At 45.2% G+C, this 15,345-nt stretch overlaps 1 protein-coding gene across 2 annotated transcripts in view; it reads right to left on the bottom strand.

Annotated features, from left to right (window-relative positions):
* The window catches only part of DMXL1 (Dmx like 1), a 367,266-nt gene that overhangs the window by 31,403 nt on the left and 320,518 nt on the right, over positions 1-15,345 (bottom strand). For both annotated transcript variants that reach the window (XM_033929039.1, XM_033929038.1), the window contains 2 exons: positions 14,038-14,155; positions 5,852-5,938 (listed from right to left, as the gene is read on the bottom strand). In XM_033929039.1, coding sequence (XP_033784930.1) covers positions 5,852-5,938; positions 14,038-14,155 — 205 coding nt within the window. The remainder of the gene's footprint in view (positions 1-5,851; positions 5,939-14,037; positions 14,156-15,345) is intronic.

Below are 15,345 nucleotides of genomic sequence, written 5' to 3' on the forward strand. Positions count from 1 at the left end.
AAGACCTTGAGTTTGGAACTCGTTCAAGTGAGCTCCCCAAGCATAAGGGGAAGCGTCGGTGGTGATGACAAGTTGATGAGGAGGTAGATGGAACAGAAGACCTCTGGATAGATTTGAGGATGTCAACCACCATTGTAGAGACTGACGAAGAGATGACGTCACAGATATGTGACGTGAGCAAGGATCCCTCGCTTGGGACCACTGAGTAGCCAGGGTCCATTGAGGAGTGCGCAGATGCAGACGGGCAAGTGGTGTGACATGAACTGTGGAGGCCATGTGACCCAAGAGTATCATCATTTGCTTTGCAGAGATGGAACGTTGTGGAAGCACCTGCTGACATAGAGATTGAAGCGTTTGAAGACGGTTGGATGGCAGAAACGCTCTCATGAGGATTGTGTCTAAGACTGCCCCAATGAATTGAAGTCTCTGCGTGGGGATAAGATGAGATTTGGGTAGATTGATCTCGAATCCCAACAAACGCAGAAATAAGATGGTCTGGTTGGTGGCCTGAAGAACAGTCTGAGAAGAGTTTGCCTTTATCAACCAATCGTCCAGGTAAGGAAACACCTGAAGGTGGTGGGAACATAGAAAAGCCGCTACCACAATCAGACATTTGGTGAACACTCTTGGAGAGGAGGCTAGGCCGAAAGGTAGTACCTTGTACTGGTAATGACAATGATTGATCATGAAACGTAGGTACTGTCTGGAGGCCAGATTGATCGATATGTGAGTGTATGCTTCTTTGAGATCGAGGGAACATAGCCAGTCGTCTTGATTGAGAAGAGGGTAAAGAGTTGCTAAGGAGAGCATCTTGAACTTCTCCTTGACTAAGCATTTGTTGAGATCGCGAAGATCTAGGATAGGCCTGAGATCTCCTGTTTTTTTGGGAACTAGGAAATAACGGGAGTAGAATCCCTGCCCCTTTTGCTCCAGAGGAACTTCCTCTATGGCGTTCAGAAGGAGGAGGGATTGAACCTCCTGAAGGAGGAGGGAGGACTTGGGAGTATGCAAAGCAGACTCTTTTGGTAGACTTTCGCCCGGGAGGGTTTGAAAGTTGAGAGAGTAGCCGTGGTGGATGATGTTGAGGACCCATTGGTCCGAAGTGATTACTTCCCACCGGCTGAGGAAAAGAGATAGACGTCCTCCTATAGGTTGAGGCAGGAGATGTGAAGGTTGGATGCTGGCTATGCCCTGGAGAATGAAGTCAAAAGGGCTGAGTCGGTTTTTGTTGTGGAGGCTGCTTGACAGGTTGCTGCTGTTGCTGCCTAGGAGTTTGCCTCTGTTGTTGACGCTGCCTCCTAGGTTGTTGAGGAGCAGACTGTAAGGGACGAGCCACATAACGGCGTTGGTAAGTGGATTGTTGTCTGAAAGGACGTGCTGGCGGAGCCTTCTTCTTGGTTTTAAGAAGGGTATCCCAGCGTGTTTCATGAGCAGAGAGCTTTTGGGTCGTTGAGTCCATGGAATCTCCAAACAGCTCATCCCCTAAGCAAGGTGCATTTGCTAACCGGTCTTGATGGTTAACATCCAGTTCGGACACCCTTAACCAGGCTAAGCGGCGCATGGCGACAGACATGGCCGTTGCTCTAGAGGTAAGTTCAAAGGTGTCATATATAGATCTTACCATAAATTTTCTGAGCTGAAAAAGGGAAGAAGAGCATAGGTGAAAAGCCGACCGTTTCCTCTCAGGAAGGTACTGCTCAAAGGAAGCCATGGTGGTAAGGAGATGCTTTAAATAAAAAGAAAAATGAAAAGCATAGTTACCAGATCGATTGGCTAACATCGCATTCTGATAGAGACGCTTACCAAATTTGTCCATGGCTTTGCCTTCTCTACCAGGAGGGACAGAAGCATACACACTAGCCCCTGAGGACTTTTTCAATGTGGATTCCACAAGGAGAGATTCATGTGGAAGCTGGGGTTTATCGAAACCTGGAATGGGGATAACTTTATATAGGGAATCCAATTTACGGGGAGCTCCAGGGACAGTGAGAGGAGTCTCTAAATTTTTGTAAAATGTCTCCCTCAAGATGTCGTGAAGAGGGAGTTTCAGAAATTCCTTTGGAGGCTGGTCAAAATCAAGAGCATCCAGAAAAGCCTTAGACTTTTTAGACTCAGCCTCCAAAGGAATAGAGAGAGATTCACACATATCTTTTAAAAATGCTGAAAAAGATGTGGAAACATGTTTGGAGGATGGATCAGGAATATCAGGTTCATCCTCCCCCGAAGAACACTCACCTTCTGAAAGAAAAGGTTCTTCGGAATCACCCCACAGATCAGGGTCTCGAATATGGGAAGTACGATCCCGAGACTCAGGGGTGGATGGTTCCAGGTGTCGGGACTTGCGTACCGACTTACCCGACCTCATCGAAGCGGTACCGGGAGATGTTACCGGGTGCATCGGAGCCGAAGTCTGTACCGACTGGTGTTGAGTTGTCGGCTCTGGTGCAAGAATTGGCATCGATACCGATGAGGTCGAGTGTAACGGTACCGAAAGAGAGGAAGTAGACAGAATGGGTCGTTCCACTCTCGGTACCGACGGCTCAGACGAGACCGGCACCGGAAGGTTCGGTGTCAGGATAGCTGGAAGGAGTTGTTTGAGCTGTTCCTTCAGTTGCACCTGTAAGATGGCCGCAATGCGATCATCAAGGGAGGGCACCGGTACCGCCTTTTTCTTCTGCGGTACCTGCGGTGCCGCTCTACACCCCGGAGATGAGGAGCCCGATGTCGAGGGACTCACCTCTATAGGGGCGGAGCGCTTCCGCTGGCGCCTCACGGTCGGCAGGATTGGGCTCGCTGCACTCGAGACCGGAGGACGCTCCAGCGGGGAAGGCTTCTTAGCCGGCTTACCTGAGTGCTGGGATGCCGATGCGGTGTCACGCGGCGTCGAAGATGACGGTGCCGATTGAGTTGGTGCCGAGGCCGGTGTCGATGGAACGGGGTCGGACATCTCGGCACCGAACAGTAATCGCTGTTGTATCTGGCGATTTTTTAGAGTTCGTTTTTTTAAGGTGGCACAGCGGGTGCAGGTGGAAGCCTGATGCTCAGGACCCAAACACTGTAGACACCAGTTGTGTGGGTCCGTGAGAGATATAGGCCTAGCACACCGCTGGCACTTTTTAAACCCTGGCTGAGGGGGCATGAAAGTAAAAACGGCTTCAGCCAAATCGAAGGCCGAGGCCTCGATGGTGGCAGAAGGCCCCGCCGGGGAAAATCAAAACTGAAGAAAAAAATGAAAGTTTTTTTTTTTTTTTTTTACAAAAATGAAACAAAGAAAAAAGGCAAATTAAGCCAAAAAGTTTACGCGAGCGGGAAGGCAAGTAGAAAAAAATTTCAACAGCCGTTGAAAACGCGTCTTCTTAGCTCCGCGGAAACTAAGAAACTGGGGACCGCGCGCCTGTGTCGGGCGGGAAGGCACTCGCGCATGCGCGGTGCGGCATCTAGAACTTTCTAAGTTCTTAGAGTGCAATCACTCTAAAAGTGTCCGTACCGGGGCTCCGTCGGTGCCGTCACCCATCAGTCAAGAATATGCTGCCTGCTTGTCCTGGGATAATGGGGAATATTGGTTACAACTGATGCAACTGCAGATACGTGAAATCATACATCGGGAATTCGCAAATAACAAGAACCGACTGTACAAGGATACATTCATAGTAATACACAAAACAGCACAAAAATAATACAATACTTCAAACAATAATCTAAGTAGCTACTTAAACTAGTGTGGCATGCACCTTTGTAGCCTACCATACAAACACAGCTATAACTTCAAACTTTTCATATAACCCATCTCGCCATTATGGCAATCCATTATGCCCTAACAACCTCCTACTTCATTTGCAACAAACTTCTTCTGGGGGTATTTTACTAAAGATTAGCATATGTTATCTATCACAAGACTCATTTTATTCCTATAGGCCTTGCTGTAGATAACATGAGTTAATCTTTTGTTTCTTAAGTTCTCCCCAAATAAATGCTAATCATTCAGTTGGGGTGGGAAATTTGCCCATAAAAATATTGATATGCTTATTTCATTTTTTTTAGTTCTCTATTGGGCTTAAGCTACAGTAAGAACATAAGAATAGCCTTACTGGGTCAGACCAATGGTCCATCAAGCCCAGTGGTCTGTTCTCATGGTGGCCAATCCAGGTCCCTAGTACCTGGCCAAAACCTAAGGAGTAGCAATATTCCATGCTACCAATACAGGGCAAACAATGGCTTCCCCCATGTCTTTCTCAATAACAGACTACATGGATTTTTCCTCTAGGAAACCTTCAAAACCTTTCTTAAAACCAGCTACACTATCCGCTCTTACCACAACCTCTGGCACTGTGTTCCAGAGCTTAACTATTCTCTGAGTGAAAAAATATTTCCTCCTATTGGTTTTAAAAGTATTTCCCTGTAACTTCATCGAGTGTCCCCTAGTCTTTGTAATTTTTGACAGAGTGAAAAATTGATCCACTTGTACCTGTTCTACTTCACTCAGGATTTTGTAGACTTCAATCATATCTCCCCCTCATTCTTTTCTTTTCCAAGCTGAAGAGCCCTAACCTTTTTAGTCTTTCCTCATATGAGAGAAGTTCCATCCCTTTTATCATTTTGGTTGCTCTTCTTTGAACCTTTTCTAGCGCCACTATATTTTTCTTGAGATAAGGAGACCAGAATTGAACGCAATACTCCAAATGAGGTCGCATTATGACATTCTTAGTTAAATATCCCTTTTTTAATAATTCCCAGCACCCTGTTTGCTTTTTTGGCCGCCACCACACATTGAGCGGAAGGTTTCATCGAATTGTCTACAATGACACCAATATCCTTTTCTTGGGTGCTAACCCCCAAGGTGGACCCTAGCATCCGGTAATTGTGCTTCAGGTTATTCTTCCCAATGTGCATCACTTTGCATTTGTCCACATTAAATTTCATCTGCCACTTGGACGCCCAGTCTTCCAATTTCCTAAGGTCTGCCTGCAATTTTTCACAATTCGCATGCAGTTTAACAACTTTGAACAGTTTAGTGTCATCTGCAAATTTTATCACCTCACTCGTCATTCCAATTTCCAGATCATTTATAAATAAGTTAAATAGCACTGGTCCCCCTGCAGCACTCCACTGTTTACTCTCCTCCATTGAGAAAAATGACCATTTAACACTACCCTCTGTTTTCTATTCGATAAACAATTCTTAATCCACAACTGAACTTCACTACCTATCCCATGACTCTTTAATTTTCTCAGGAGTCTCTCATGAGTAACTTTTCTAGTGCCGCTATATCTTTTTTGAGATAAGGAGACCAAAAGTGAACACAATATCCAGGTGAGGTCGCACCATGGAGCGATACAGAGGCATTATAATATCTGTAGTCTTGTTAACCATCCCTTTTTAAATAATTTCTAGCATCTTGTTTGCTTTTTGGGCTGCCGCCACACATTAGGCGGAAGGTTTCATCGTATTGTCTACAATGGCACCCATTTAACCCTACCCTCTGTTTTCTATCCGATAACCAATTTCTAATCCATTATTGAACTTTGGCACCTATCCCATGACTCTTTAATTTTCTCAGGAGCCTCTCATGAGGAACTTTATCAAAAGCTATCTGAAAATCTAGATACACTACATCAACCGGCTCACCTTTATCCATATGCTTATTCACACCTTCAAAGAAGTCAAGCAAATTGGTGAGATCTCTCTCAGCTGAACCCATGCTGACTATCTCATTAAATCATGTATTTTTTCTTTGTTAAACATAAACAGATTTTTGCTGAACTATTAAAATGTAGATCAAACTTGACAGATTTTAATACTGAATAATCTGATGCCACAAATAAAATGGCCAACAAAATCTTACAATACTTACTTTGTTGACTGCAAAAGCAGTAATGATGTCAGACTCTTTATGGATAATCCTTGCTTTACCACCTGGATAACTCACATCTGTTTCTATCTGAATAAAAGAAAGAACATAAAACATAAAATAAAACACCATCTTTATTACCCAAACTTATTTTTTGGGACTGCATGCAGACTTTCACATGCACTGAAATGCTAAGCAGCATAGGTGACAATTCACATAGAGTAGAATCCCAGTTAACCGATATTCTACTAACCAGCACTCTCAACCAACTAGCAAAAAGAATTGCTGGCAAAAAAAAAAAAAAAAAAAAGTAGTCTCTCGCACTCCTCTGACAACATCCAAAGTCGTGCTGCTGACTCAACAACTCCACTCCCTCATTCCAGCCTATGAAGCATCAGCAGTAGTCACAAATCTCCTTCCATCTCTCCAGTCTCTGAAGCAGCAGCATCCAGTCCTGCCAACACTCCCTCCCCTCCAGCCCCCGAAGCTGCAGAGTCGGTCCTGACAACCCCACCCTCTCCCTCTCTCACTTACCTGAAGCAGTAGTGGCAGCCAGTGAGAAGAGAAAGCAGCTTAAACAGGCTGCTTCTGACACGGCAGAGGAAAATCCCTACAGGGCTGGCCAGAAGCAGCCTGTTTACAGTGCTTCCTCTTCTCACTGGCTGCCGCTACTGCTTTGGGTAAGTGAGGGAGGGATGGTGATGGGGCTGTCAGGATGGGCTCTGCTGCTCTGAGGTTGGAAGAAGGGAGGAAGGGTTGTCAGGACAGGCTGCCTGCTGCTTCGAGGGAAGGAGGGAGATTTGTGGCTGTAAAGAAGGCCAGACCCATGCTGAGGAAGGGAGGAGGGAAGGGACATGGATACTGGACCCATAAGAGGGGGAAGAAAAAGTGGAAGAGACGAGAGAGAAAGTGACCCAGAAAGAAGGGCAGAACAGATACTGGACCTACAAGTGGGGGTGGGGGGATGATAGAGTGGGATGGGAAGGGAAACAAAACTATTTTTACAGTAACTCTCAAGCAACCAGAAACAACAGTTATCCGGCATCCACCAATCTCCATAGGTGCCGGACAACTGAGAGTCTATGTGTAATATGCTAACATCCTATTTTTTTTTATTACATGGACTTGTCCAGAAGAAAGCACAGCCAGAGGGATGCTTACACCGATTGGATCCGAAGCCTAAGGCCCCTCCAATTGGAGTATTAGGCCACTCCCACTGCATCCCAGGATGCACTGGGAAGGATGCCTATGACTCTGATTGGCCCAAGTGCCTAAGGCCCCTCCCCGGTGCATTCCAGAATGGATACTTGGAAACTTGGCAGTTAGGCAGGGTTAGGCATTTATCCATTAGGGCAGATGTAATTGTGTATAGTACGCCAGTCTGCGATTCTCAGACGCTTCTTAGGCGGCTGCTGAGACTGGTGTCCTATACAGAATTTTCCCCTATGAGCCTAGACCCTTCCAGGGTCTGTACTGCTTGAGGATCAGCACAAAAGATGCATCTGCTAGTTAACTGAATAGTATATACCATACATTATCCAAAGAGAGTCTTAGGTTTATCAGGATTTAAAAAAAATTCCAAAAACCAGGGTAAACTTTCTAAGTGTTTTAGTCTGCACCAAATAGAAGGCTAAGGCTTATTTGTAATCCATGATGAAATACAGTCAAGGGAAAAATTAAGGAAGAATGACTCATTGGTTCAAGTAGAATTCTAAAACTACCTTAGGAAGGAATTTTGGAAAGGTGTGCAGAACTGGTCTAGAAAAGGTCAGTCACTGGAGTTTGACGGGACCACCACCAAAACAATACCTTCTAGGTCAGGTCACAGGAGCCTACTGTCCCAAGTGGAGATTTCAGCAGCTGGGTTAGAACATTGTTCCCAGACACAGTGGAAGACATGGGGTGGGGGGCTTCAACAGGACTTTTGTTCTATGCTAATTCGGAAATATATCTTTAACGCAGTGGTATACCAAAGGGGGTGCGGTCCGCCCCAGGTGCAGCCTTAGGGGGGGTGCACAGCTGGCCAGGTCCCCTTACCTTCATGGCGCTTCCCCCCCCGACTGACCGATCGCCCGACAACAGGCCCGGTCCGACAAACCTCCCTGCCCTGTGGCCGCGAGTCTAAATTACCTTCTTATAGCAGCTGAAGCATTGAAGCTGCGTGTGGCTGCCGTAAAGGTCATCTCTTGACGCAACCGGAAGTTGTATCAGAGATGACCTTTACGGCAGCCATATGCAACTACAATGCTCCGGCTGGTATAAGAAGGTAATTTAGAATCGCGGCCACAGGGCAGGGAGGTTTGTCGGACTGGGCCGGTTGTCGGGCGGTTGGGCGGGCGGAGGGGGGGGAGAAAGGGAGGAAAGGTGAAGTGGAGAGGAAAAGACACTCAAGGGAAATGAGTAAAACAGAGGGGGGGAGAAGGACGCTGAAAGCACATGGGGAAGACAGAGTGGGGAGAAGGACGCTGAAAGCACATGGGGAAGACAGAGTGGGGAGAAGGACGCTGAAAGCACATGGGGAAGACAGAGGGGAGGAGAAAGACGCTGAAAGCACATGGGGAAGACAGAGGGGAGGAGAAAGACGCTGAAAGCACATGGGGAAGACAGAGGGGGAGAAGGACACTGAAAGCACATGGGGAAGATGGGGGGGGAGAAGGACGTTGAAAGGACATGGGGAAGAGAGAGTGGGGAGAAGATGCTGAAGGGAAATGGGGAAGAGAGAGTGGGGAGAAGATGCTGGCAGGGAAGAAGACAGAGATGCCAGACTTTGGGGGGAGCGGAGGGAAGAAGATATGTGCCAGACCAATTTGGAAGGGGGGGAGAAAGGGAAAGGCACAGTAACAGAGCAAATGGAAGACGCAGAGAGAAGGGAGACAGTGGATGGAAGGAATTGAATGAGAACATGAGGAAAGCAGAAACCAGGCAACAAAGGTAGAAAAAAAATTATATTTCTTTTTTTTTGCTTCAGGATAAAGTAGTATATTAGTTGTGTTGATAAAAATTTATAAACAAAGCCCTGCCAGCTGAACATCTCTTTCTCCAGTTCAGCAGCCAGAACTTTGATTTATAAGGAAGGAATAAGCTAAATATTGCAGTACCGAGGCTTGTATGGATGCTGCAGGGACGGTGACGGGGCGGTGAAGGGGACGGGGACAGATTTTTTCCTCGTGTCATTCTCTAGTGCTCACGTCAAAAGCTTCCCTCTGACTCAGCTTCCTGTTTCCGCTTTTGACTGAGCACCGCGTTGCCGATCTGAAGTTCTGTTGATGCCAGGGGTAGAAGGAGGCCCGTTGCCGATCTTAAGTGTCATCGCGGGGGGGGAAGAGGGATTGCAGATCTTGTTGCCAAAATCAGAAAGGTGAGGAAGGGAGAAAGATGGGCCTGTGGTGGATGGAGAGACTGAGAGAAGGGGGCAAATGATGGAAGTGGGGAGAAGGGGCAGATGATGGAAGTGGGGAGAGAGAAGAGGGCAGATGATGGGGAAAAGGATTGAGTTAGGGAAACACTGGAGGGGGTGAGGGAAAGAGGTGGTAAAAAAGGAAATTGATGAGAGGGTAGTAAGAACGTAATCTAGATGGATGCAGAAAATAAATTGAAAAGAAAAATGAGGGAAGAAAGGGATTGCAGAAGAGAGGTGTGGGAGAGGAGAGGAGAGAGATGCCAGACCAATGGGGGTGAAAGAAGAGATGGAAGGGGGAGGCATACAGTTTCTGGAAGGGGCATAGAAGGAGAGAAGATGCCATATAGGGAGAGGCAGAGAGATGGCAGACAGTGGATGGAAGGAAGACAGTAACAAAAAGATGAGGAAAGCAGAAACCAGAGAAGACAAAGATAGAACAAAAATTTTCTATTTATTTATTGCTTTAGGAGACATGTCACTGTTTCTGTGGTGTTGCATTTTATGCAGAGTCCAGCTTCTTGCTGGTTCAATTTAACCTTTGTCTATGTATTTCTATTTTATCCCACCTTTTACAAAACTGCAGAGCGTTTTTTAGCGCCAGCCGTGGTGGTAGCAGCTCTGATGCTCAGAATTCTATGAGCATCAGAGCTGTTACCACCGTGGCTAAAATCCACACTACAGTTTTGTAAAAGGGGGAGGGGTTAGTTTGTGATAACATATTCCATACTAGGCGAAGGTGTTTTCTGTGTGTTCGAAAGACATGGTTTTCTGTTAGGATTGATGGTGTAGGATTGATCTGTACTAGTCTGGCTTGTTTAGTTTTATAATGGGTGTATTGATGTACTGCTCTCTGCAATATGTAAGATGCTGCCTTTTCCTAGGTACTCATGTGTGACATGTGGCTTGTTACTAAAAATCATGTTTTTCGTACAGATTGGGGAGGGGTGCAAAAAAATGATGGGCTTCGGGTGTCACGTATGCTAGGTACGCCACTGCTTTAACTAGGTGGATGAGACAAATGTAACACAAAGATCACCAATATACTGCAGTTATTATTCATGGACCACTATCCCAAGACTTTGCTTGTAAGCAGGTCCAGAACCTCTAGGGGCTCAGGGCATTCAAATTTTCGTAGCAATATTCCAGTTCCACATCCCAGAGATTGTCCAGATTCAGATGTAACCAGACCTCAGCACTCCATACTGCACCCTCTGCCAAGAAATTGTTGGGTTCTGGAAATCATCCAGACCGGCTGCAAGCTGGAATTTGCCAGACCTCTAATAGATTGGTTTATAGACTCTCCTGTCTGCCTTTTTTGTTCTCTCTCATCACCATGAGGTTGAATCGAGGCAGACCACAGCGCTGAACAATGGCTTGAAATTCTTTCACTGACCACGTTCACTCATCCGTGTCTAAGGTCTGTCTGCTGAGGAAGTCAGTTTTGACATTGTCCATTCCCGCTACATGTGCTGCTGATAGCGCCTTCAAATGACGTTCCACCCAATAGAAGAAGAGGCGGACTTCCAGACACAGATGGGTGCTCACGATTTCTGAAGGGTGCTCTCTGTATCAGACCACTGATCAAACCATCATTCATGGGATCTTAACATGGTTCTGCGGAGTCTCACCAAAGCTTCGTTTGAGCCGCTGGAAGAGGCATCCCTACTGGATTTGACACTAAAGGCAGTCTTTCTGGTAGCTGTGACCTCAGTGAGACGAATCTCAGAGCTCTAGTCTCTTTCTTGTAGAGTCTTTCCTTAAAATCTCAGAGACTGGAGTCTCTCTACGCACTGTTCCTTCTTTTATCCTGAAGGTGGCTTTGGCATTTCATGTCAATCAAGAAGTCTGCTTAACCGTAGGTTCTAAGAAACAGGATCAAATTTTTAAGAAGTTAGACATGAGAATAGTGCTTCTTCGATATTTAGAGGTCACCAATGAGTTTAGACTGTATGACCATTTATTTGTGCTGATTCATTCAACTAAGCAAGGTGCGCCCACTTCCAAGGCCACAATTTCCAGATGGATCCTTAAGGTCATTTTGTCAGCCTACATTACTTATGGGAAACAGTTACCCGTTTCTGTTAAGGTGCATTCGACCAGAGATGTACTTTCGTCGTGGGCAGAAGCTAGGGCAGTCTCTCCAGCGGAGATTTGTAGAACTGCAACTTGATCCACTTTACATAAATTTGCCAAATTTTACAGGGTGAATGTTGCAGCAAGAGAGGACTTTGCCTATGGCTCCTTAGTGTTATGGGTCAGTGCAGTCAGCCCGCCCTAGATTTCTAGGACTGCTTTTGTACGTCCTGCTTGTCCAGAATGACACACCTATTACACTGGAAAAAGAGATAGGTGTATCATTCTGGACCCTTGCCCTGTCCTTCCTGCCTACTGTCTCATTTTGTTTGTTCTTCTCCAAGTATGCATTTTGGATTTCAGTCAGACCTTTAGGCCATGAAGAATTGTACTATAATCTATTTCTGCATCTATAGGGGGTACTACCCGAGCTCTTTTGACACTTCTGTTGGGTTTGGTTAATCTTCACTTATTCATTTGTTAGAGCAGAACTGTTATGTGCTTGGGATGTTTTCCCATTTTCCTTATTTCACCCTGTCTCGTAGGAGCTCTTGTCAGCTTTGAAACTAACTATAGGTGGCAGTAGAGCTCTCAGTGAAGTAAGAGGGTTACAGAAAAAATCCAGAGTGGATTCCTTCTGCAGAGCTCACGGCAATGGGGAAATTACCTGCTTGGCCAGAATGACACACCTATCTACTGGAAAAGATATTATCTAGGTAATAACATTATCTCTTTTTAGATAAACTTTCATACATGGGTAAAGCTAATTCACCTTTTAAACTTCTTTAAAGAGGTAGATTTACTAATGCATGTTAATGTGATTCAACACATATTACTTAATGCAAACTCCCAATGAGGCCTATTTATCAACTGGAACGCTCTTCCAGAGTCTGTCGTAGGGGAAAACACCCTCCAGGGATTCAAGACAAAGTTGGACAAGTTCCTGCTCAACTAGAATGTACGCAGGTGAGGCTGGGCTCATTTAGAGCACTGGTCTTTGACATAGGGGCCGCCGCATGAGTGGACTGCTGGGTACGATGGACCACTGGTCTGATCCAGCAGTGGCAATTCTTATGTTCTTATGTAACTGCATAGCTTGCATTAACACATCACAATAAATCTGTTAATCTGCTTGTGCCATAATGGTTACTGTAAATGGGATACTATATTATTTAACTTTTTAAAAACACTGTCCAAGGATTCTGATGTAAATTCTATATTCTATACTGTACAGCCTATAATTTATTTTGTGTGCTATGCAATGCCACATCTTTGAAATATAATTATATTCAAGAAATTAAAAAATGGGACAAAACAGATGAGATACTAAATAGAAATATCTATATCTTATTATCATCAATTTGCCCTCTCTTCAAATATAGCAATATAGGAAATGACAGCAGATATTTGTTAATTTTTACTGAGCAGCAAAGTAAGACATGTTATTAAAAGAATATTTTTAGCTCTTGATACCCATGTTTCTTTGTAACAGAAGTATACCAAGTGCAATCATAAGAAAAGGAAAAACTACCAAAAATCAATGTATATATGTTTTGGAACCCGCTTTGTATAAAGCGGGATATAAATTAATAAACTGTAAGGATCATCAATCCTATATAATAAAACCCTAGAGCGCGCATGCGCTCTTGAAATTTCGTGATCCCTGCCGCTGTGATTTCTGATCCGTGGCCGCGTTCCATTTTAGAACGCAGAGGCAGGGATCACTCTAGCCACTCCCCAACTCCTGCCCTCACTCATCAACCGCTGGAGGAAGCGCAGGCAAGCTTGGTCCCGATTGGTGCTGGCGGTGGCTGCCAGGAGGAGGGCGCCACCGCACGCCAACACCTCACAGTCTCCAGAGCCGCGTCCTCGCCACCCCGATTACCGGCATTCAGTCTTCATGCTTCTGTGACGCAGGGTAAGGGAGCCGAGTCAGCGGGGGTTGGGCTGGGAGGGAAGAGAAGCGGTCTGTCTTGGGTTTTTCAGGGCCTGGCTTCTTCGGGCAGCAGCAGCGTTTACAATTCGCTGCTGTTGCCGGCTTTCTTCTCTGGCGGGTCCTGCCTACTGTCTGTTTCAGGAAGACGACCCGACAGAGAGGAAGACCTGAAGCCGGCAACAGCAATGAATTGTGAATGCTGCTGCTGCTACCCGATGAAGTTCAAGGAGGAAAGGGAGCAGAGGGGGAGAGAAGAAGAGATGGCAGGGCATGGAGGGAAGGAGGAATGTATGCCAGACCAAGGGAAAAGGAAGGGGGAAAGGAAGGAGTAGATACCATATGGAACAGAGAGAGAGAGAGAGGACGGACACTGGATGGAAAGAGAAGAGAGGGCAGTGAATGGAAGGGGCAAGACAGAGGGTGAACAGTAGATAGAAGGGGTAGAGAGAGGGAGACAGACACTGAATGGAAGTCTGAGGGACAGGGGGAGCAGACGTTGGAAGGAAGTGGGGAAGAGAAAGAAAAAAGGGCACATGCAGGATTGAGGGAAGAGGATAGAGTTAGAAATAAAGATAGACAGACAGGGGGCCAGGGAGAAACAGACAGAAAAAATGACAGACAGCATCCAAGGAGAGAGAGACAAATAAAAAACACCCAGACAGACATGTACTCTAGCACCCGTTAATGTAACGGGCTTAAACACTAGTAGTGAAATAAAAAGACACGTGAACGCAACATGCATCTGTTTTAACACCAGTACTAAAGAGATGCAGCACAAACCTCACTTAGGCTTCTATTCCTTGTGAAAATGTTTCTGATAAAGGTTTCCTGAACTATCTCCTGTTTTACAAGATAATGCCAAAGTCTCTTCACAGGAAGTGCAGAATGATGCTTGGATCTAGGAATAAATATAAAAATTAATTTCTACTATGTTATGTAATCTCATAAATTAAACCAACACTTAAAAAAGACATGCTATTTAGAATATCAGATTACTTTATTACAGTAAGCAATGGAACTCAACAGGGTATATTATTTTGATTGTAATCCATCTTGGGCTGGGAAGTTAAAAGTTCATATTTCATACTTTTCACAGTTGCAACATAAATATGGTCTTAATAAATCACAAAGCTTTAGATGGTTGCAACTGAAGCAGGTTATTCAGAAGGGGTTCCCTGAATGGAAAAATCTCAATAATCAGTATAGTCTGGAGATCTTATGCTTTCAGGTGGACTTCTTGGGTCACCAGGCCGCACAGTGGTATAAATTGATAAATGGATTTATAAATAAAAAAACCTAAAAATGGACTTAGGGACATCTGGAGCATTGAGATAAAGCATCAAATTACTGCATCTCAATAGCCATGAATTTGGTCTTGAAGAATGAGATCTACAGTGTCTGCATCTATGAGACAAACTTGTTTTTTTCTTTTGCATAGAGCATTTTGGACCCCAGTTAGATTATAAAAGTTGGATAGCTCTAAGTCTAATAGATGCTGGCATTGTAATCTGGAAGCAGGGACTTTAGATCATTTAATATTCTATTGTCCTTGTATCATGGCATTTTGGAAATCAATCTGGTCTCAAATTAATTGTTTATTGGAAAACCATGTAGCATTATCATATGATACAATAATGTTCGGTATGTCAATGAGAACAAAAAGTCAAATTTCATCAAGCAATAATAAACTTTTATTGATCATGACAGGAGTCGCCATACAACATATTACCAGTAATTGGAAAAATTACAATAGACTAAACCACTGTTCTTCAACCGCCGGTCCGCGGACCGGTGCCAGTCGGCAGGAAATTTCTGCCGGTCCGCGGAGGGCCGGCAAGATTGCTGCTGTTGCTGCTGCTAAACCCGACAGGAAATCTTCTTTCTGACGTCAGAGAGGATGTTCTGGGCCAGCCAATCGCTGCCTGGCAGGCCCAGAACGTCCTCTCTGACGTCAGAATTGATGTCGGAAAGAAGATTTCCTGCCGGGTTTAGCAGCAGCAGCAGGGCGGTAAGAGCAGGGGAAAGGAAAAAGGGAGGCTTTTTTTTTTTGACGGCAAGGAGGGAAGGAGGTAGTCAGGCAAGCAGGCT

This window comes from Geotrypetes seraphini, chromosome 1, assembly GCF_902459505.1.
Source record: "Geotrypetes seraphini chromosome 1, aGeoSer1.1, whole genome shotgun sequence".
NCBI lineage: Eukaryota > Metazoa > Chordata > Amphibia > Gymnophiona > Dermophiidae > Geotrypetes > Geotrypetes seraphini.